The 23,994-nt window shown below is 44.6% G+C and overlaps 1 protein-coding gene across 3 annotated transcripts in view; it reads right to left on the reverse strand.

The window, feature by feature from the left end:
* Positions 1-23,994, reverse strand: part of GRAMD1B (GRAM domain containing 1B) — a 348,426-nt gene that overhangs the window by 200,383 nt on the left and 124,049 nt on the right. Inside the window, exon 4 of one of the 3 annotated variants that reach the window (XM_030221473.1) lies at positions 10,047-11,511. The exons of the other annotated variants lie outside the window; for them this stretch is intronic. Within the exon in view, the coding sequence (XP_030077333.1) occupies positions 10,701-11,511 (811 nt within the window). The 3' untranslated portion in view covers positions 10,047-10,700. Of the gene's footprint in view, positions 1-10,046; positions 11,512-23,994 lie in introns of those variants that run through there. 3 annotated transcript variants of the gene reach the window in all.

Here is a 23,994-nt window from a genome sequence, read left to right on the forward strand (position 1 = left end):
TCACGTTTTACCTGTTCTACTCCACTTGGGATTTTCTGCAAGCTGAAGAGTTACTTCTTCTTCTTCCCTTCCTCCTATGAGAAGAGTTCTACAATGACACCTAGATCTTTTTCTTGAGTGCAGACTCCTAAGGTTGACCCTAGCATCAGGTAACTATGATTCGGATTTTTCTTCCCAATGTGCATCACTTTACATTTGTCCACATTAAATTTCATCTGCAATTTAAATAATGGTCCATAGGTTGCCAAGTATCTAAAAATGTGTTATAATTCCTACGCTTAAAGCCAACTATTTCTCATAACAATAAATCAGCCAAACTGAGTTCCACCAAAAGTGGAAATTGACTAATTTAAGTGTTTTCCAATTAACTACTATTTGGTGTTACACAATCGTTAATAAAACATCAAGTAAAGGTAAGGATCTAGAAATATAACCATTTTGGAATAAGGCCATAGACCCCTTTTCCCATGGATAACACAATCATCCTCCCACTCCTGTCAGCCCAAAGCCTTGAGGTCATCTTCAACTCTTCTCTCTTCTTTCAGCAAACATTCAAAATACTGCTAAAACATACTCTTTCCTTCTCTATAACATCATGAATTTCTGCACCTTCCATTTTGAGTCCACTAGTAAAACTTATATCCATTCTCTCATCAGCTACTGCTTTTTTTTTTTTGTTACATTTTTCAATGTGGCGGGCCATGGAGGGTTAAGTGACTTGCCCAGAGTCACAAGAAGCTGCCTGTGCCAGGAACCAGGAATCTAACTCAGTTCCTCAGTTCCCCAGGACCAAAGTCCACCACCCTAACCACTAGGCCACTCCTCCACTGCTCCAAACAGGTCTCTCACAAGTCTCATCTAGCTACTACTATTGCTACTATTTATCATTTCTATAGCATAGTGTATTTAAAATTCATTATGAATATGTCAGCCTCTCTTTTCAGGTCACACGGGGAGGCAATTTTCAAAAGTCATTTATCCAAGCAGCTAACAGTAAGCAGATTGTGAAACATGACACTCCAACTCAGGAAGGCTGGTCCAAGCAGCAGTGCAGCAAAGTGGGAAGCATATATATTTTTAAACACATTGAGATCAGTTTTCAAAAGGATTTATCTGGATAGAAATTACCAGTATCCATATAAATCCACTATAATCTCCTGGCTGGAAGGTTGTAAAAAAATGTTCCAAGAAAGACCTGGCACAGACAAAGATTAGCTCCAGTTATCTGCAGAAGGGCCCATAGGAATAAAATGGGCCCTGCTACAGATAACTCAAGCTAAGCGTTAGTAAAAGGTGGGAATCATAACATCCGTACAATAGCAATTTTCAGCCGCTACACAGATAACCTATATATTTACCGCAAATATATTCAGCCCCGCAGACTACGCTCAAGACCACTGAGATGGGGGAAGGGGAAGGGGTAAGATTCCCCAACTTCCAATGAGAGGGGGCCAGCGCCGGCAAAGTTTTAAGGGAGCAGAACCTTCTTCCTGCCTGTCTGCTTCTGGGTCTGTCTCTCTCATGCTCCTGTGTGCCAGGACCCAGGTGATTGCTATAACCTAGGACCCAGCACACAGGATCAGGAGACGACAGACCAAGGGAGAAGCAGACACAGGAAGGTAAGGGGGGGGGGGTGACCCGAGTGTGTGTGTGGGGTGCAATGCGGTGGTGACCCATGTGGGGGGGGTCAGTCCTGCCCCAGGCCTGGCTGTGTCTCTCGGCAGCCCTGACTATGCTTATAGCAGTACTGATTATATGCACTTATTCAATGACCACAGCTGTTGTTTAAATAAATCTGCTGACCACTGGCTTTACAATAGACCCAGTTATATAGAAGTGGTCCTGGGATGGGGATCAAAACTCCACTGGTTGTTTTGCATGAGAAAACTACCCAAAGAGAAATCAGATGCACAATTCTGTGAGTATGTTTTTCCACTGCAGTTTTCAAAGAGAAAGTATACTCATTCTTTCCATTTTAGAATCAACGCAAATATTGTGACTTTGCATCTATAGGGTTAGTTTTAAAAATTGTCTCTTGCATTAGTTCTCCATGTACTTCTGCACACGGTTCAGTTTCTCCTACTTGCAAATGCATTCATTCTGCCGCATTTCATTACCTCTCTTATCTTCCCCTACACCCCTCCTTGTAACTTCCGTTCATTGGGCAAACTGCTCTTATCTGCACTTTTCTCCATCATCACCACCTCCTGACTATGCTTTCCAAATGCCTGGAATAGTCTTCCTGAACTGATGCGTCATGCTCCCTCTCTGGAGATACTGAAGCTTCACCTTTCCAAGGCTGCTTTTTAATAATAAATCCTGGCTCTCCCTGATCACAGCTTTGTTGATTTTAAGCATGTTTACTACAGTAAGTGCATTTTCTCAAGCCTCATATTTGTCTTGTCCATGTGGCTTGAACAGATTGTAAACTGGATCTGTATAGCGTATGATGGCCAAGCATTCTACTTTACACAGGACATTCTTGTCTTTAAATAAATTGTCTTCCCAGCTTAATCAGGAATAAAATGTACAACTATCTTTTTTTTTTAATCAGACTATATGTAGAAAATGAAATTTGACAATTTCATGGACAACACACATGGGCAGATACAAGATCACAGATGTAGTTTGGGGTGGATATCTATGGGTGGTACCCCCAGATTCTGTGACTGCAAATGTTGAATTGATCCCACTGCTAATATGACTTCTTTAGCCTTTCCTCCCGTCCTCCTTCCCCAAAGTAAGCAGACAAACTTAAAAAGTAAGATGCAATTGCTATGGTGCATGATCACTCCCTCCCATCCTTCTGCTTTCTCTCACTTGTGTTCAGTCCATTTCCATCTCCCCTGAAAGGTTCCTCTCCACTTGCCCTCTCCCATTTTCTCCAGCTCATTCCCTCTACAAGTATCTCAATCCCCCACTGCACTCTTTCATGTTACTTTCAAGGCATAATACTACAGATAACGGTGGGAACATAAGGGAGGAAAGGGAGCACAAGACTGCTCTTTCCCCAGGAATTACTCACAAAAGTATAGGAGGGAAGGAGGTGCAGTTGAAGAGACCTAGATTGCATAGTAAACTATTTCCCCAGCTTGGTTGCTCACCCTCACTGCTGCTAATTTGACAGGGAAGAGGGGAGGTGGAGGAAGCAGGGCCGCGGAGAGGGGGGGGCAGGGGTGACAAAATTCCCCGGGCCCGGCACCATAGTCCCCTCCACCCGCCCCCCTCCGTCCACCACCGGGCCGGGCCCCCCTGAATTCAAATCATAGAGCCTCACCTCGACCTCGCTCCGTGTGAAAGAAGTGCAGCAGCGGCAGTCTGCAGATCGCCTCCCTTCGGGCCTTCCCTCCCTGTGTCTCGCCCTCGCGCAAGTTACATCAGAAGAGGGCGGGACACAGGGAGGGAAGGCCCGAAGGGAGGTGATCTACAGACTGCTGCTGCTGGGCTTCTTTCACATGGAGCGAGGTCGAGGTGAGGCGCTATGATTTGAATTCAGGGGGGCCCGGCCCGGTGGTGGACGGAGGGGGGCGGGGCCAAGTCTCTTGGCGGCCCTGGGAGGAAGTTCAGCCTTTTAGACCTGATCATGTTTTGTACAGCTTTTTCCCAAGGAGATGTGCTATATGTTAGGTGTGAATCAGTGGCTACCCTCCTGTGTACAATTGGTATCACTACAGAACTAGTACATGCTCAAAAGATCCTCCTTCCCAGAACAGTGGATGGCAGCATCCAGCACTCATATAATCAGTTAGCCAAACACAAAACTCTGTGAAATCCTGTATGCCATTAATTGCTCCCTATCAGTCAAACAGACACTGCCTGCTGTAGAGGCTGACCGAAATTCAAGTTTGAGTTCAGTTTCACAGACTTGGTCCGGACCTGTCTCACGAGACTGCCATGGGAACTCTTGGCAGCCATTTTGATGGAGGAACTGGCAGGGGCAGGAGCGATTGGGATAGCTTCTGCCCCGAAGAGGCCACTAAGCCACCAAGGAAGTTAAAAGTAGGGACAGTCTTTGGGTGAGCAGGGAGCTGGCTTGGCGGTACCTCCTCTCCTCCAGGGGTGAGGCGTTGTGGCGGCAGCAGTGGTACCAGCACCGCTCCCCCCCCCCCCCATGGTGTCACCCGGTATCTTCAGGGGTGGGGAGTAGAGTATGAAGCCTGGGAGGACCAGTTGTTTGCTGGGGGGGGGGGGGGGGGGGAATGCCATTTTCAGATTCAATTTCAATGGAAGCCAAACAGCAAATTTCGGGTGCCAATTTGGTTTAGTTCAAAACGGAGAATCCCGGTTTTGGTTTGCATCTTTGTTGCTGCATTCTCCCCATGGATTAAAAAAAGGTGAAACAAAGAATCATAAATGGAACAGTTTTCATTTGCTCAGCTGGGTGCACTGGTATTTATAAGCTGTTCCTAATTTTCAAAGGGAAAGCGGGGTAGATTCCCTTTGAATATGACCCACCTAGGTACAAAAATACCTGTGGACGTTGCAACTGCTTTATCTTGTGGTGCTATTTAACACACATGGCAAACTACCTGCATATCATTGGAAATGAAATATACATGCACACTTTCACCCTCATAGCCTATCCCCATGCCCTGCAAGCCCTTTTCAGCCATGGGTAAATATACACATCTATTGAAAGTAGCCAGATATATTTACCAGCTTTGAGTGCTGAAATTTTCACCTCGAGGGATCTATGCAGGTAATTTCTTTTGAGAACCGTTCTGTTAAAGTACAATCCAAGCCATTAGCAGAATCCTTGCACTAGGGGTCTCAAATTCCCTGCATGGAGATACCTGCTGAATTGGTACCGTGATGTCCCTCACCTCTTTCTGGGCTGTGATTTCAGAAAGAAAGCCAATTTCCACAGATCTGCTGCTTGCAGGAAACAAGGATCTCTAGAGATAACAGATTTTAAAGATACTGCAGACTGGCACAGGATGAGAAGTTTGCAGTGAAGAAAGAGGCAGAGCCAAACATCAGCAGTCAAAACACAAAACTCTTCTATTTGCTACAAGCTGAGTATCCCTGCCTGGGTGTAACTGCTTCCCACGTTATGTATGGAGACCGAAGGAGACAGTCAGTCGATTGATTGCAGCAGTACTGCTGAAGGCTTCTGTCCTTGGGGGAAGCCACCTAGAGACACAGAGTCTAATTCTGAAAGGAACTCCAGTGGGGAATCCACAGGCACCAGGCTGACAGTAGTCAAAATATGCTCTGTTCCTTCAGTAATATTGCAATCAGCCAGGGTGTGGCTTCGGAGACTGGTTCCATGTATTCAAACATGCTGTCTGAAGCACTGCGATTAACAGGCTTCTGCTGCAAGCGGGGGTACCAGCCTTTCCAGAAAGATGCTCAGTAAATACAACAGGAAGCAGCCTGTATACCACACGCTTCTTCCTTGTTTCCTGCAGTGAACCTTGCTCATAGCATGCCTCTCTCCAGTGGTCAGCCTGTACTCTCCTACAGGAGCTTGCTATTAAAAAGTACAGTGGCTGCACAGAGAGCAGGTACTGGAGCTTGGATCCATGGATGGGATGGCATGAAAATCCCTGAGAACTAATGAAAGGAAATACGTAGCTTCCTTCTGGTTGATAGGCATACAGGGACACCTGACATTCCATCCCTTGCTTAGCAGGTTTCATACTTCTCAAATATCGCCAATACAGAGGCTGATAGAAAGTCACCATCTCACCTACTCTGCCTACCCCCTATGGACACCCATGACATCTTCACTGAAAAATCTCAGAACAGTATCATTACAGCTAATAGCTGATGTAGCACCCGCCGTATTAAGCACATTGTTAACAATTGATGGTCTGGACAAGAATGCACAAGCATTCCATGTAAGTTTTTTAAGTTGTTTTCTTCGGGGTGGGAGGTGGTTAGTGACCACTGCATGCCTTTTTCCATTCAGTTAGTGCATCAGTTAGTCCACTGCAGTGCCCCCTAGGGTGCCCGGTTGGTATCCTGGCATGTCAGGGGGACCAGTTCACTACGAATGCTGGCTCCTCCCACGACCAAATGACTTGGATTTGGTCGTTTTTGAGATGGGCGTCCTCGGTTTCCATTATTGCCGAAAACTGGGGACGACCATCTCTAAGGTCGACCTAAATGTTGAGATTTGGGCGTCCCCAACTGTATTACCGAAACGAAAGATGAACGTCCGTCCATCTTGTTTCGATAATACGAGTTGCCCTGCCCATTTACAGGGCCGTCCTGCGAGGACGCCGTCATGACAACTTGGGCGCCCCGTTCGATTATGCCCCTCTATGTCAGCCTTTCACAGTACAAATCACTGTCTTTATACTGTGCATGCATAACAGTGCTTTGGGTAAGTACATTTGTTCTGTGATGCAATGAGACAAGTAGCCATTTGTTCTGTGATGCAAAAGTAGCATCCTTTAGCCCTCAATCATCCCAAGGGTCAACACCCCACCAAACACCACTGAAGTGGTATGCACCTGGTCTTTGGAATACCACACAGGTTCAGTTTGTCTTAATTTACTGTATATTGGTTTTATCATGAGGAAGAAATGGAGAAGTGTGGCGTTAATGAGGGAAGGACTGAGCGTGAGCAAAATAAAGTTGTAATATAGAGATATCAAAACACAGAAATGGACGGCAGATAAAGATCATGTGGTTGCCTATCCATACCAAATCAGAGAGGGCCTAATGCTTCCTAAGACACAAACAGTGAAGAACAAATTTATTCTGAATTTCATACCATTCATCATGTTTATATATTCATAAAATATTTATATACCTGCTCATCACTCAACAAAGAGCTTTCAAAGTTGTAAAGCAATAATAAAATATTCAGACAAGCAATAAATACAGATCTTGTCAAATCAGCACCAAGACAATCTAATCCCAGTATAATCAAATTGTGATCCTAGCCTCTGAAAACAGGTATGTTCTTGCAAAATTCCAGGTCAGGTTCACAATGAACCTCCCCAGAGCGCTCAACTACCACCAAAAATGCCCTGGCCCTTCAACATTTCCTAAACACTCATTGCCTCAAAGGAGTTTCCAGCAAACAACCCTAACTATACTGTAATGATCTGGCTAGGCTGTACCAGCAAGTCTTATCAATCAAATTCGTATTCAAAATATGATAATGAACAGCTAATGAAGGTGGTACATTATCTTGCTATCTACTGCCCATCACCCGGGTACCTGAAGCCTCCTCAGAACCTTCCTTGGAAGATCAATATATAAGGCATTTATAGTAGTCCAAAACACTGATAACTACCACACATATGATAGGCAAAGAGCCAGTTGATCAGGAACTGGTTTTAACTGTTTGACCTAATGTGGAGGTGTAGCCTAATGGTTAGAGCAGTGGAGTGAGAACCAGGGAAGCACAGTTCAAACCCCACTGCAGCTCTGTGTGACCTTGTGCAGTCGCTTAACCCTCCATTGCCTCAGGTACAAACTCAGATTGTGAGGCCTCCAGGAACAGAAAAATAACTACTGTACCTGAATGTTTATCACTTCGATACCTTCTAGGCTTGTAAGTGGTATATAAGAAATTATAAATAATGGTTTATAATACACACTTTGACAATCAAATAACCTCCGTACATCCAATTTAGCTCCCAGATCATGAATCTTATCAAGCAGAGGAATGATCATACCCTAGACCATTCCAATTCAGCTCAGTCAAGCAGATAGCTTCAGATTTGTTCTGCATTACACTTCCCATTGATTCCAGAACATTAACCCAGCAGCCCTAATTGGGAACATCTCCCCAATAAAATGTCATGATCACCTAAACTGAAAGCACATGGTAAATCTAACATGAGAAGTAGTCTACGACTGTTTCGGTGACTAGCACCTGCGTCAGGGGTCACAGTGATGACGTGGAGAACTTGGGGAATAACTCGAATATATTCCTCTACAATATATTATTCCTTACCCCACGTCTCATGTAGTAAAAGCTACAAAGCACCAAGGCACTTTCACTTTCTGTATCCAAATGTGACCCCTGACGCAGGTGCTAGTCACCGAAACACGGCCCGTGTCGGGTCTTTTTGTCAAGGCTCATTCATTAAAGAACTGTGTTCCATTTTTAAAGGCCCGTGGTGCTGTTTTTTTTGTTTGGACTTTAGTTTGTACTTCGTTCCCTCTCTTTTGTTAGAAAAAGACCAGCATGATCCATCCAGTCTGCCCAACAAGATAAACTCACATGTGCCATTTTTTGTGTATACCTTACCTTGATTTGTACCTGTCTTTTTCAGGGCCCAGACCATATAAGTCTGCCCAGTACTATCTCCGCCCCCCAACCACCGCCCCGCCTCCCACCACCGGCTCTGGCACAGACCGTATAAGTCTGCCCAGCACTATCCCCACCTCCCAACCACCAGCCCTGCCTCCCACCACCGGCTAAGCTTTAGGACAGACAAACAGGACAAATAAGAGATAAGGGAATTACTAAGGTGGGGATGGGAAAAAAAAAAGGGTACAGAACAAGTGAGTAAGGGTTAGGAGTTAAAAGCAGCATCAAAAAGGTGGGATTTTAGCCTAGATTTGAAAACTACTCTCAGAATGTCTCAACAAAGTCAAGAACCCCCTACCACAAACCAACCTGCAAACGCATCAGTGACCACTTAGCAGCTTTTCTGCATGGTATGTCCTGCCCGGTAGCAAGCAAACTAATAAGCAAAATCATGAACTGTAAATGGCCCAGCAACAGACATGGAAACTCACACATTCTAAAAAAAAAAAAAAAATACCAATCATTTTAGGAACGCAAACTCTGTTTCATCATTGTATGTCTGATCTTCAAGGCCCTGAAAGGAAATGGCCCCGAGTATCTGAAGAATAGGATGATCCTCCACACACCGCCAAGGACTTTCACTAACTACACCCTCTCCAAAAGACATTACACGATGTGATACCTGCAAGCGAGTCTTCTCCGGAGTAGCCCCCACATTCTGGAATGCATTGCCTGAAAGGCTCCGCTTAACACAAGACTATCTGTACTTCAGGAAGCAGGTGAAAGCTTGGCTCTTCAACCAAGCCTTTAATGGAAGAAGTAACTAACTTGTTAGTCTCACTCACACACACAAGGATTGACTCGGGCTGCACATACCGCAGCAGGACATGTTTATCCACTCCTACCCTAGCTGAGATGATATTTAACCATCTCCCTGACCTCATGTGCAACCTTCTTCAAATCAGTCACCTTACTTTCTAATTCTTCCTACTTTCTTTCTCATCTATATGTTACAATTTTACCTTATCCTTCACTACCAATTATAATGTTCTATTACGTATTGTGTAGTCATTGCAAGTAGTATACCATGCCACACTTTGTATTGTTACTTGAATATTTTTACTGCTGTAATTGCCTATTGCTCATGTTTGGTCTATTCTTACTGCACACCACCTTGAGTGAATTCCTTCAAAAAGGCGGTAAATAAATCCTAATAAATAAAATAAATAAATTGTATAACTCAACTAAAGTTCTCCACAGTGCTGGCTAGCCTAGAAGAAATCATGTAAAAAAACTGATTACAAATGCCTCCCTGGTTCTGCTGGTTACATTTTTTTTGTTGGTGTAACCTCTCTCTCTCTCTAAGCTCCCCCACTGGCACAGAGTCTGTCTCTCCTGCAGAGCACTCATTTCTTTTACCAGATTCAAAGGGCAGTAGCTATGCAAGTCACCCTATGCACTCCACAGCATCACAGCCTAAGCCTCCAACAATAAATCTCAGCATTTGAGCCTACAAACTTCTGAGTTCAAATGCTACTGCTGAGTGGAGACAGCAGCAACCATAGCTGAGCTAATAGGAGAACCCTATTTAATTTAGCCTGATTTCTCATATCCATCCCTTTATGACTCTACCCTGTTCCACACCCTAAAAAAAAGGAATATATTAATAATACGTTGAAGACTGTGTTGATCTCAGTTCAGTTTGGTGGTTCAGTGATCAGGAAATCACATCAAGCCGCTCTACTCTTGTGACTTCCCCCAGACCAGATAATCTTGCCATCCACATAACATAGGCAGCCGAGACCTCTCGTGCCTGCCAAAGACTTTGTGATGACATAAATAAAAACAGGACTCAAAGCATTTTATGAACGTGGCAACAACTTGGCCGCAGTTTTATTTAAATACAACCAAAACTTGCACTGAGTATACCCAAGCCAACCAAAGCTTTCCAGCTTTAAATGAGGAAGAGGAAGAGGAGGAAGAAGAGTCGGAACTGCTATCACTGCTCGAATCACTATGCTTTCCCCTTCTCTTCCTTCACTTCCCCCTCCTCTTCTTTTTTCCCTTTCTATTCCCAACAGACTTCACACTGTCTTTGATTCTGGCCCCCACTGTCACCTTCAGTCCCCAAGTGTGAGCCCTGTCTCCCACTGCGCAATGCAGTGGATGATGGGCATTCATTTTTGCCAACACTAGCACCAGCTTGCCCTGTTACCTGGTTAGCATTGTCATCCACAATTAAGTCAACTTTTGCATTGCACCCTGTGTCTAAACTACTGGTTGTACCTGTGGCTGCTGTTATTGCAGGATATTGCCTCTCCGTGATGCCAGCACACTCTCGAGTCTCAACAGTGCCCACACTTGCATTGTGTTGGACACGGGAGTGCTGCGTTCATGGCAATCATCGTGTGAAGGTTCTTTTTCTATACCCCGTATCGGTGCTGCTGTTGCCAGTGCATTATCACCTCTGCGTATCCTCTTGTCAAGGGCTATGACTGGTGATTAGCCCTTGACAAGAGGGATTAGGGAACGCATAGCTAGGGTCCTGAATGCCCGGGACCATTGCATGCTCAGGGGGTGAAGTAACGCCCATTGCTTGACCGATGGACCCTGCCAGCACTGATGTCTGGGGTTGGTATTGCACAAAGCCATACCCCGGCCATGTTCCATAGAATGGGAACTGCGGGGGGAAAGCCCAGCTCTGGCTGTATGGGGGCATTAAGGAGAGGTTGCCATTGCCCTGCAACTGGCCCAGGGTTACCCGCCACCGGTGCCACAGCCCTGTGTGCCATCGGTTGAGGCGTTGCACATCCTGAAAAGGAGGGGGGTTAGGCCAGTAAACTGGAGTGTCCGGCCTCTGAGCCGGTGTTACACTCCAAGTGGTTGTGGCTGGGGTGCCCGGCGAGTCTGCAGTACCTGCACATGCCGTTGATTGCTGGGGTGCATTTGCCACGGCCTTGGGGCCCTTCATCTCACTTCTTCCTTTTGCCCTTTGGCTCCCCTCTACTGTGGTCTTCTTTCTTTGTCCCTGCTTCTTAGCTGGCCTCCCTTCCACCACTGACAAACTGGTCTGTCCTGTTGTATTGGTCTTGACTCTCTTTTTGGCGCCCTTTACTTTGCTTGCAGTATGGGCCACTCTTGAAGGTTCGGGAGTGATGTCGATCACACTCCCTCCGTTTCCAGCTGGAATCTCCAGTTGTTTGGGGGTTACTAGTTGTACTCCCTCTGCTCTTCCGCCCTCTTGGACGTGGCCCATGATTTCCGGATCAGAGGTCGGGTTTGCCACTTCCATTCTGCTCAGGGGGTTAGGGGGATCGAGAAATAAAGGGAATCTAGATAAACTGAGATAATTAGTCAACATCATATCAAGTCACATGACATATTTTCACATGCCAGACCTATGTGCTCCCTGTGCCAACATCTGCGTTTAAACTTATATCTTATTCTGTTAAGCTCATATATCCATTACCAGCCCTTCCTCCTTCTTCTCTTTTTTTTTTTTTTAATTTATTTTTATCTTTTCTTTTTAACTGATTATTAATGTAAAACTAGAATCCTATCTGCAATATATATCTATATATCCTTTATATATATATATATATTTTTTTTAAACTATTTATTTATTGTACTTCCATATAACTACCATTGTCCATTTTGCCACTTGACCTCCCCAATATGGCTGCCAGAGAAACCCCCATAATTCCTTGCCCCAGCCAATAAGATGGCCGTCATTATCACCCACATTGACCTTCCCAAAATGTCCGCCGCCCCAAACCTGGGAGACTACCCTGCAGTCATGGGGAAGGAGTGGTTAGAACACCTGTGGCATAACATGCCATGCCTGTGTCTGTAAAAAAAAAAAAAAAAACACTGCTCCCTTTTAAAATGTATAGTTTTTTTTTTTGCTAGACAGACACTGGGCTGCATTTCCATTCCCAAGGCACTGGTGACGGAACAGGCGGCAGCATCTGAAATCGAACCCCACGACCTCCAGGACAGTATTCTAACCACTAGGCCATCACTTGCTTGTTTTTTTTTTTTTTTTTATAACACAGTACCAGAATACAGGAGATGTAAAAGAAACCTACCTCGTTGCACCACCCCCCCAAAAACGTAACGGAAGAATTTGAAAGCAGAAGCTGACGGACGACTCCTAGCTCAACAGGGAAGAGCACTGACAGACAACTGTCCCCCAAGTAGCCAGCACCTGCAGTTTGAAGACCTCACAGCCTGGAATTCAGCCCAGGGACGACAGCTGGTAAAATTCAGGTTCCCGACACGAGGGATGGGTGCAGGCTAATGCCCAAACACCATGCAAAGATGGCATTTGGGCTCTTCCCAGGGATTATAAACCCCCGTCTTCACTCCTCCTCTCATAGCAGGGTGCAGATGCGCAGCGGGAAAATTTTCCTACCGCCCAGCATCCACCCCGCTGCATTCCCTGTGCAGGCTCATCGGGGCACAGCGCCATGTTATTGTCGGCTCCGTGCACCCGAGGGGCACTTTGCTTTGTTTTTTTCAAGATAAGGATTTGGGAGCAGGTGCAGGGTTAGGTTGGAGACTTCCTCTGGGCAGGAACTGTCAGACTGGAGGGCGTTGCATATTCTCCACCAATAAGGAACATTTTATGACCCCCACCAGCTTGGTGGTTTGAGTTATGCCAAACTGAAATACTCAGAAATACTCATCTAGACTTAAAAAGAAGTGTACTTAGATAAATCAATAAAGTCTGGAATAACTCAAGTACGTATGTCCACCTCCTAGTCCTTTCTTGAAGCTATAGATTCAGTAGCAGGATTTCATAGCCCAGGGCTGGTGCAAGGGTATTAGATACCTACAAACCATCAGCTTTGCATACTTCCCTGTCAGGCCCCCTAGGCTCCCTCTGAAAGTTTGATAATTAAACTCAATAATCATGATCGTCACAATGCACGTCTCCAAAGAAAACACCCTAAAAATGCACTATTGGATATCATGATAACATGATTTCACATTTTTACATTTCACTTTTATTTAATATACCACCAAATCAAAAGGATATCTAAGCAGTTTACATAACGTAAAAATTAAACATAGGGGTTTAAGGGGAGAACACAAGATGAGGCCTAAATTACAACATTTAAGCACCGCCACACTGGAAAAAGACCAAGGGTCCACCAAGTCCAGCATCCCGTCTCCGACAGCGGCCAATCCAGGCTTCAAGAACCCTTAAAAACCCAAAATAATAATAAATAAATAAATAAATAAATGATTTTTAAATAATGTTCAATGGACTTTTCCCTCAGGAATCTGTCCAAACCTCCCTTAAACTCCGTAAGGCCAGCTACTGTCATTACATTCTCCGGCAACGAGTTCCAGAGTCCAACTACACGCTGAGTAAAAAAATCTTTCTCCCATTTGTTTTAAATTTCCAATATTCTAGCTTCATCTTATGTCCCCTAGTTCTATTGTTGTTTGAAAGTGTAAACAAACGCTTCACATGTTTCCGCTCTACTCCACTCATTATCTTGTAGACTTCTATCATATCACCCCTCAGTCACCTTTTCTCCAAGCTGAAGAGCCCTAACCTTCTCAGCCTTTCCTCATAGGGAAGTCGTTCCATTCCCTTTATCATTTTCATCGCACTTCTCTGCACCTTCTCCAATTCCTTTATATCTTTTTTGAGATGCGGCGACCAAAATTGGACACAATATTCGAGGTGCGGTCGCACCATGGAGCGATACAACGGCATTATAACATCCTTCTGTTTGTTTTCCCATCCCTTTCCTAATAATACTCAACATTCTGTGTGCTTTCTTAGCCGCCGCAGCACACAGTTTTCAACGTCTTATCAACGATGACTCCCAGATCCCTTTCTAGGTCTGCGACTCCTAACGCGGAACCTTGCATGACATAGCTGTAATTCGGGTTCCTCTTACCCACATGCATCACTTTGCACTTGTCAAAACTCAACTTCATCTGCCACTTGGACGCCCAATCTCCCAGTCTCGCGAGGTTCTCCTGTAATCTTTCACACTCCTCCTGCGACTTGACACTTATTTATTTATTAGGGTTTATTTACCACCTTTTTGAAGGAATTCACTCAAGGCGGTGTACAGTAAGAACAGATCAAACATGAGCAATAGACAATTACAGCAGTAAAAATATTCACAAACAATACAAAGCATGGCATGATATACTATTTACAATGTCAACATGCATATCTCTCTCCTGGGAACCACTGGTTTATGGATTTTCCTCCAGGAATTTGTCCAAGTCTTTTTTTTAATCCCAGCTATATTAACTGCCTTTATCACTTTCTTCAGCAATGAGTTCCAGATCTTAACTATACACTGAGTGAAAAAGATTTTCTTCTTTTTGTTTTAAATGTGCCACTATGTAATTTCTTGGAGTGTTTCCAAACATCATTTCCCTGGGTAAATGGTCTGATTGAAAATCACCCATTCTCCCTGCAAATAAAGGTACACATTACTGGTGCTGAGTTTGTCCAGCTGTCAGGATCTATTGCTTTGTTGTATGGTTTGTTAGGATTTACCATACTGCCTTATTTGCAAAAAGGTCTACACAGTTTACAATCTTTCACTACGGCTTGTTTTTGCCACCCCCAGAAGCTACCTCCTAGGTGACTGCCTAGTCTATCTAGCCCTTGGTGCACCTTGCTGTCCTCTGAGACAAAAGAGTCCAACTGGCCAAGTGACCAAGAGGTCAATGTTGTAGCAGCTAGAAACTTATATTCCAGCAAATTTATCAAAATCATAATTACCCTGTGCAAAGCAGAATGATATCCTTTAAGTTAACTTGGCATTTATTTTCCGCTTTGACTTGAAAAGAGCTCAAGTTGGATTACAAATGCTGGCAAAATCAAATAACCCATTATACAATATCATAAATTATCTAATACAGACCTGAACAAATTCGTAAATACTCCCCAAGCAGATTTCCAAACAGTTTGCCCCATGAATCTTTAAAAATTACTCCAATCTACAGTACAGTCTTGATTATCAAACCATCCGGCATATCTGACAGACCCCCCCCCCCCCCCCCCCCCCGGTGACATCATTGCATTGCCATTAAGAAGTGCGCAGTTCTCTTCCCATTTTCCAGCTTCATACGTTGCTGGTTAGTGTTAATAAACAATCATATATTTTAAATTCAGATAACCTATGCCTGTTCTTTATGCATAAAATATGTTTTCCATGCATTTTTTAAGGTGTTACCATTGTTTTCCGTATTATCCAACTTTTCACATCCAACAGCGACTCGATCCCATTTATATTGGCTAATCGAGACTGAACTGTATTTTAATAAATACTCCTGAAATAACTGTGTTTTAAGTTTCTTTCTAAAGAGCAGATAGGAGCCTTCCTCCCTCCATTTCCTTGGCAGCTTCAGGAAGATGTGGGTTAAAAATGTTGGAGTGGGAGGAAGCAGAGCAGGATGATTCTGCATCACTTGACAGAACTGCCGAGAGCAGCATATCCGCCAGGTTCACACGCACAGCTTCTGCAAGGCTTTTCTGTCATCAGGTCTTCCTCCCTTTCCCCTACCTGCCCTCAATTTATCCCTATTCATTTTAGTCCTGTATCTCCCTACAGCTTAGAGTGGCAGGCTGAGAACCAGGGAAGCCAGGGTTCAAATCCCACTGCTGCCCCTTGTGATTTTGGGTCAGATTCAGTAAATAGTGCCCAAAATTAGGCTTAATTGTGATCCATGCTAAGACAGTATTTTGCAGAGGGCACCCTTTACAGAATAGTAGCTTGATGCACTGCTAGCGCCTAACCTTGAACACCTGCCAAAAGCTGCTGTAAATGCCTGCGCCCAACAGATGGCAGTTAGGCGTGCAAATGCAGGTATTCTGTAACATGGCACCCATCTTCTAGAAACATCCCTGACCCTCCCACAGACATGCACCCTTTTCAGTTGTGCACTAGGAAATGTAGGCATGCGTGTTATAGAATAAGGTGTAGGGAGATCCGTGCATATCTCTGAACTAACAGGATCACCCTCTACACGCCTCCATGGATACTAAAGTCCTCCCAAGGAGTATCCCTAGCCACAACCCTCTCCAAAAGACATTACAGGATGTGATACCTGCAAGTGAGCCTTCTCCAGAGCAGGGGCGTAGCTAGGTGGGGCCATGGGCCCCCACAGATTTAGCCCTGGCCCCCTCTACGTGCAGGACGTCAAGAGTCAGTACTCACAGAAACAGATCAGCGAACGCGCTGGAGACCGGCGCTGAAGAAAACTTCGGCTGGGGGGGGGGGGTGGGTTGGGGACCCCGGTCAGCAAAGGTACCCGGCAGTGGCGGTGACGGGGGAGGGTCGGCGGCGGGAGGAGGGGGTCGAAAGTGGCAGGGGAGGGTCGGTGTCAGCAGGAGGGGGGCGAAAGTGGCAGGGGAGGGTCGGTGGTGGCGGGGGGTCGGCGGCTGGGGGAGGCAGGCTAGAATGTGCCCCCGCACCTCGGGCTCCAGACCCCCCTCCCGCCAAGGTCTGGCTACGCCCCTGCTCCAGAGTAGGCCCTACACTCTGGAATACACTGCCTGAAAGGCTTCGCTTAACACAAGACTTTCTCTACTTCAGGAAGCAGATGAAAGTTTGGCTCTTCAACCAGGCCTTTAATGGTAGAGGTAACTAACAGTCATACATACATACGATAGCAGGACATATTTATCCACTCCTACCCCAGCTAAGATAATGTTCAAGCACCTTTCTGACCTCATTTGCAACTTTCTTTAAATTAGCCCTTTGTTTTCTTACTCCTGTTACTCTATCCAGTTCACTTATCTATCAATACGTTCCATCTTTGCATATACTCTACGCTGTCTATTAAAATGTTTTATTACGTATTGTGTTGCTGTGTAAGTAGTATGCTAAGCCATACTTTACACTGTTACTTGAATATTTTTACTGCTGTAATTGTCTATTGCTTATGTTTGATTTAGTCTTACTGTACAAAGTCTTGAGTGAATTTTTTCAAAAGGCGGTAAATAAATCCTAATAAATAAATAATTAATTAATTAAAAATACTGTCTATTAAGTGCTTCATAACTCCAAGAACTGATTGTTAGCGCTGAATTAGTTATATGTGGATCTGGGATCCGTGCCCAAATTTAGACGATCTATATAGAATCTGGGGGTTAATCCTTCACTACCTCAGGCACATAGGAATACCTATCATACCTGAATATAACTCACCTTGAGCTACTACTTAAAAAGCTAGGATAAGCAGATAAAATGTATTATACTGTTTTGAGGCAGAGGTACTCTATCAGATTGTCACTTTGTTTTTCTGGAGACATAAATGGGAGAGAAGTTTCCAATTCCAAGTGTCATTATCTTGTGTGACGCTAATTTAAAATCTCAGCACAAGGAAACACTGTTAGGATTAAACCACAGACAAGGAAAGAGTGTCCCACAGACTCAGCTTTTGGCTCCCCATCCCTGGGTGGATGCTCATGGTCGCATTATCCATCTTTGACCCAGAATATTCATCCTCCATTGTCATTCATACTCATCCTCACCCGCTTTATCAAGAGCACTGAGCAACAGGGGCGGACTGAGAGTGATCTGGGCCCCTGGGCACTGAGGGTGGTGTTAGCACCCCGTCTGGCCACTGCCCGACACCCCCCCTTACCGGTGCACTGCTGCCCCCTACCACCGCAACCGACACCTCCACTGCCCCGGTCATACTCGAAGGGCCCTGCTGGTCTAATAGTCTCTGCCGGGGAGGGGGGAGGAAAGCATGTTCTTTCCCGCACTCTGCATTGCCACTATTCCCCCGCTTGCTGGTGCCGCTGTTTTCAAAATGGCGGCCGAGACTTCCCGCGGTAGTCGTCTAGTGGGTCTCGACAATCTCACGAGACTTCCGCAGGGAGTCTCGGCTGCCATTTTTAAACTACGGCGGTGCCACACAGGGGGAACAGCAGCAGCAGCACAACAGGCAGGAAAGAACATATTCCCCCCGCAGAGGCCATTAGATCACCAGTGGCGTGCCTTTAAAGGTAGGGCCGGGGAGGTCTGTAGTGTGCGGCAGGCATCCGGGCAGATCCTCTGGGCCCCCTACAGCCCGAATGGTCAGTCCGCCCCTGCTTGTCCTACACATTGGATTCGATTCAGTAAATGCATGTCAATTATAGAATAGCGTTTAGCACTGCACCCAAATTTGGGTGTGAGGATTTGGGCGTGTAAGTTAAATGCAGATTCCCTGAATTCTATAATGATGAGCAACACATCTTTATTGAACACCCCTGACCTGCCCATGCCCCTCCCATGACCACACCCCCTTCTCACTTGCACGCTAAAAGATTTGCACACAAATCTTCATAGAATAGTGTTTAGCAAGATGAACATATAAATTCTAATTGGAGACAATTAATTAGAATAATTGGTCATTGGCACCCAATTATTGCTACTTAATGGCTCATTACTCAATTAAGATGCACACGCAACTTAGATGTATGCCAAAATTTTTGCGTGCAATTTTTGGCACCATATAATATATAGAATGCAGAGGACTGTTTGTGCAGGCACAGGACGGGACTGCATGTGTAGTACAAATCACACAATCAATGTGAACTCGCACATTAGGTGCAGTAATATGTGGAAGTCAAGCCCTGTGGTTAGAGCAGCAGGCTAAGAATTAGGGAAACCAGAGGTTGAATCCCACTGATGTTTCCTGAGACCTTGGGCAAATCACTCAACCGCCTCAGCTACAAACTTAGGGATAATTCTATAAGTGGGAGCCTCCTTTTAAACATCCCAACAACACGGAGTGAGAACCTATTCTATAAGAGAATCTGGGCACCCAGATTCCCTTATAGAAAACTATCACAACCCAGTATTGGGGTAGCTAAAATCTACCCACTTGGTTACAGCAGCCATAGAGCTGATGTAACTGCGGATGCCTGAATGCAGCAAGGGCACCTGTAACTTACAGTACAGTAAAGTCTCGATTATCCGACCTTCGCTAATCCAACCATCCAGCATATCCAACAGACCCCCCCCCTCAGTGACATCATTGTCTTGCCATTAATAAACACTATTTTAAATTCAAATACCCTATCCTTGCTCTTTATGCATAAAGTATGTTTTCTATGCATTTTTAAAGGGCTTACCATTGTTTTCCCTATTATCTGACTTTTCACTTATCTGACAAAGGGTTGGTCCCGTTTACATTGGATAATCAAGACTGTACTGTAGTTTGTAAGTCACATGAGTAAGCGGCAGCTCCGCCCACGTGAACACCTCCTTGCATTTACATGCTACGTCACATGCATGCCCTTACAGAACAGAGCTTAGTTCCTTTGCCGCCACTTGAAATTGTACGCTTACCTGCGACAGTGATGCTATTCTATACATTCATACATGCTTTTGATGCATATGTGCAAGTGCTCAGTTACAGAATTGCTCTTTTAGATTGTATGTCTGCCAGGAACAGGGGAAAACCTAACGTACCCTAATGTAAAACTTCTCTTGAACTAGCACTAAAAGGAGTGAGGCAAATACAATGCAGTACACTGACTTTCAAAGCATCTTATTTTTTTTTTTTAAGTGTTCCCTCTGTGTTGAGTAGACTGTAAGCTCCAAGAAGTAGGTTCTGTCCATTATGGGGGTAATTTTATAACTGGTCTAGGTGGGGAGGCCAAGAAGGTTCCTGTTTTGAGGCACCTATGTGTGGCTGCAAACCTTTGTGCCAGCTCAGTATGTACATAGGCGCTTATTTTATAACCTGGCCATGTACTTTGTGACTCCACCCACACTCCATCTGAACTCTACACCTGGGTCACATGGAAGTAGACACCTACTTGTGCATATAAGGCAGGGGATCCCAAGCCCAGTACTCAGGGGCCACATTCCTTCCAGGTTTTCAGGATTTCCACAATGAATATGTACGAGATCTAGTTGCACAGAATGGAGGCAGTGCTTGCAAATTTATCTCGTACATATTCATTGTGGAAATCCTGAAAATCAGACTAGCTTGTGGCCTTTGAGGACTGGTCCTGGGAACCCTTGATATAGGGTAACTCTATAAGAGATCTTTAATGCGGAAGTTGGACATTTTGACTTTGCCGTTTTGATCCCATTGGTTTGACTCCGCTGATTTGACCCCGTTGGTTTGACTCTAGCCCCGCCAATTTGAGCCCAGATGATTTGGCCTCCCATTTAAAATCAGTTTAATAAAACAATATATTTTTATATTTAATTACATTTTTACATTGAATTAGAACTGGACCCCATATAAGGTCATTAGGAAGTTATTTGCACTACCCCAGAGATGTTCTGAATTCCTGCGATTGTTATGCTCTCTGACTAATCGCAGGGTCAGTTTAAAGATATTTCTTTCTTTTTCCTTGTATTGAAAACAAACAGGGCTGCTGCATAGTGATGGTATACTATATAGTTATATGAAAAGCCCTTGTATTACAAATAGCCAAACAGCACTGTTGCATTATAAGGGTATACAAGGGGGTATTCTAAGGTATATTGCGAGCAGCAGCAGAAACAGTATGCCTATTAAAAGGAAGTATACTGATCCAAGATGGCGGCGCCCTGTTAAGACGCTGTGCCTCGCGTTCCTTCGAAAACAAAATGCCTAAACGTAGAGGAAGAGTAGTGGTTAGAGCCTCCCCGCTACCTTCCCCATTACCTGGTCCTATTGATCGTTTCTTGCGACCACAGGGAGTTGGTCAAAACGGCGGAACGCCTCCAGTAGGGAATGCCGGCGAAAGGGAGAATTCGGCTTCCCCTGGTTTCGACATCACTTTGAGCCCCGCAGCACGCACCCCTCCTCCCCAACCGATTGGCGCTAGTTCCTTCCTTTCAGAATCGACAGGGTCGCCCCAAGTGGGATTCACGGACCCAGAAGAGCGTCGGCAGGAGGTTCCTGTTACAGCAGAGGAAGGAACGGAGGGCAATTTGCCCATAGAATCGCCACGGAAAGAGGGTCGAGAAACTGAGGGAATGGGCGAGATTCAAGGGCATTCTTCTGAAAGGTATGAACTTCCAACAGCATTAGTGGTCAAACCAAGAGAAGTAACACTGGATGCATTATGGGACTTGGTTTCAACCCTGGGACAAACTTTTATAGCACAGATTAATGAAGTTAAACCGAGAGTAAAATCTTTGGAAAATGATTTACAAAAAAAAGAGGAAGAAATTAAGACTTTGAATGATAAAATTGAAAATATTGATCAAAGAATTGTGAATTGTGAAACAATGCAACCAACAATGATAAAAGATTTGACAAGCCTCAGGCAGAGAATGGAGATATTTGATAATTACACTAAAAATCACAACCTGAGATTTGTTAACTTTCCAAGAGTGTTAAATGTTGCTCCTCTTGAGATGTTGAAACGTTACTTACGTGATGTTTTGAATATACCTGACCAAAATCTGCCACCATTTTCACATGCATATTATATACCAGGGAAGGACTTAAATCCAACTACTGAAAACCCAATAGATGTTTCTCTCATGCTTGAGACTTCTGATACTGAGTTAGCAACTGCAGCTACTTTAGTAGTTGCGGTTGCATTATTACCGGACAAAAATTGGATATTCCGTTTGTTTTTCCGTAATAAAGATAAACCATTTTTAGGTTTTAAGATACTGCTTTTTCCCGATGTCTCCAAGGAGACAAGACGACGGAGGAAACAATTTTTGATCCTTAAGCCTGAAGTATTGCACTTGGGGGGTACCTTTTTTTTAAGATACCCCTGCAAGTGCATAATAAGACTTGGGGAAAAGAAATATATATTTACAGAACCTGCCCATGTGTCGGCGCTTATAACCTCAGTGAAAAATGGAAAAGCGTCATAGATAAATAAGAAACTAACTTCACTTAACAGAGTTGTTTAATCCTGAATGTTTTTCCTTTTATATATTATTCTCCAAATTTTCTGAATTCTTGGATCTCATTTTATGGACTTGAGTGTTAATTTTTCCTAAAATGAATGTACTTCAATTCCTTTTTGTTTTATAATGTAACCTCTTAAGTAACAAACACTTTTCCATGCAAGTTGTTTCTTGTAAAATTTCAAATGAATAATTAATAAATATAAATAAAAAATAAAAAATAAAAAAAAAGGAAGTATACTTGTGGGGTAAAGAGGGAAGGGAAGAAGGGGAAAAAAGGAGGGGGGAAGACGTGAGGTAAGAGAAGAAAAAGGAAAAAACCATAAAGGTGGGGAAAAGAGAAGGGGAAAACCTGAGGACACTGGCTGCATCGAAGCGGCTGGGTTTGAGGAGGAGTTAAAGCAGCGGGGTCGAAAAAGATGGGGTCAGATTGGAAGGGTCAAAATGGTGGGCTCAAATTGGAAGGGTTAAAACAGTGGGGTCATTTCAGAAGGGTCATAACAGCAGGGTCAAAAAAGTGGGGGTCAGATTAGAAGGGTCAAAATGGTGGGGTCAAAGCAGTGTTGAAGTTTGTGAATGGTATCTTTGTGTTGTCTTTGTTGAAAAAAACAAATGGTTGAAATAAAAGTACTATACTCTTTTTATGAACGTATAACAGCATTTAGGCACAAAAAGCCTTTAGAAAATGACCCCAGTGCCTCTGTACAGTGCTGTGTTCAGTAGGTACGCATATATAAATCATCGTGACAATAATGATAACAACATACATCTAGCATATTGCCCTCAATCTTTTAAATTGGTACACAGACAGAAATATAGCCCGTCTCTAAGGCTGCATACAATGCAACAAACTTTCAGCAATACAAATGCAAAGCCCAGTCCAGTGATGCATAGCTCATAAACCACTTCAACAAGCAGCAGCAAGGAATGAATGCACCCACCCATGCAGCAGCTGACACTGTGTGCTAGGAATCCTCATTCACTAACCTATAGCAAAGCTGACACAGACTCACACTCTAGTGCAAAACCCACAGCCAGATATCTTCCCTTTGTGCGATAGCTGACAATCCTCCATTCACTTACTTGGATCTGCAGAAGGCCAGTTTCTTCCTGAAGAAGGACACCTGGAAAAAGCAGACCTGTTTCACGGCAGTGCCACAGGAGACTGTGCCTGGGCACTGATCCTGTACCATGGCAGTGCCTCTGCCAGCAACAGTGTGACTAGGTGGCAGACACCCATGGGGCGTGGCAGGTCAGCCACCCATTTCCCACTGCTCTCTATTCTGTTAAAACAATTACAGGAGAACTCCAGAGCTGCTAAGATGCATATTAGGTGGCTTGTGAACCTCCTCCGGGTATGCTGACAGCAGAGCCAGCAGCAGTCCTGGCTGGTGTCCTCACTGCTTCTGGGAGCAGCAGGTGAGGAGCACGTGGAAATCCAGTTAAGATGTAAACACTCCTCCTTGCGTCTGCTGCTGCTGCTTCTGCTCCTCATGCCAAAGTAATGCTGCCTGCTTCCATACCTGCCACCTAATAACAGTCCCCCTCCCCCTACTCTATGGTGATGCTCTACTGGTTCCTTTGACCCACTTTCACAGGAACAAATCTGTGTGGAGTGCAGAGCTGAACTAAGGAACTGGAAACTGGTGTTCCAGTGGGGGAAGGGAAGAAAAGTGGGACTTGACGGTGGCCTATAGCGCTGTGTTTCTAGCCTCTCGTTTGCTAAGCTACTCCCAGAGGGGTTTACTGTTATTTCCCTAAGTCAGCATCAGAGCTCAGCTGCAATCGGCAGAGAGCAGGAGTAGGCTCTGTGTAGGGAACAGCTCTTCCTTAGACACTGTGCACTACACCATTCTGAGACTGCAAGCACAGAGCATCAAACATATAAACGGCGAGTGACCGTACTCACTTGCAAATGCGCAG

The sequence above is a fragment of the Microcaecilia unicolor genome, chromosome 12 (genome assembly GCF_901765095.1).
Source record: "Microcaecilia unicolor chromosome 12, aMicUni1.1, whole genome shotgun sequence".
NCBI classification, from domain to species: Eukaryota; Metazoa; Chordata; class Amphibia; order Gymnophiona; family Siphonopidae; genus Microcaecilia; species Microcaecilia unicolor.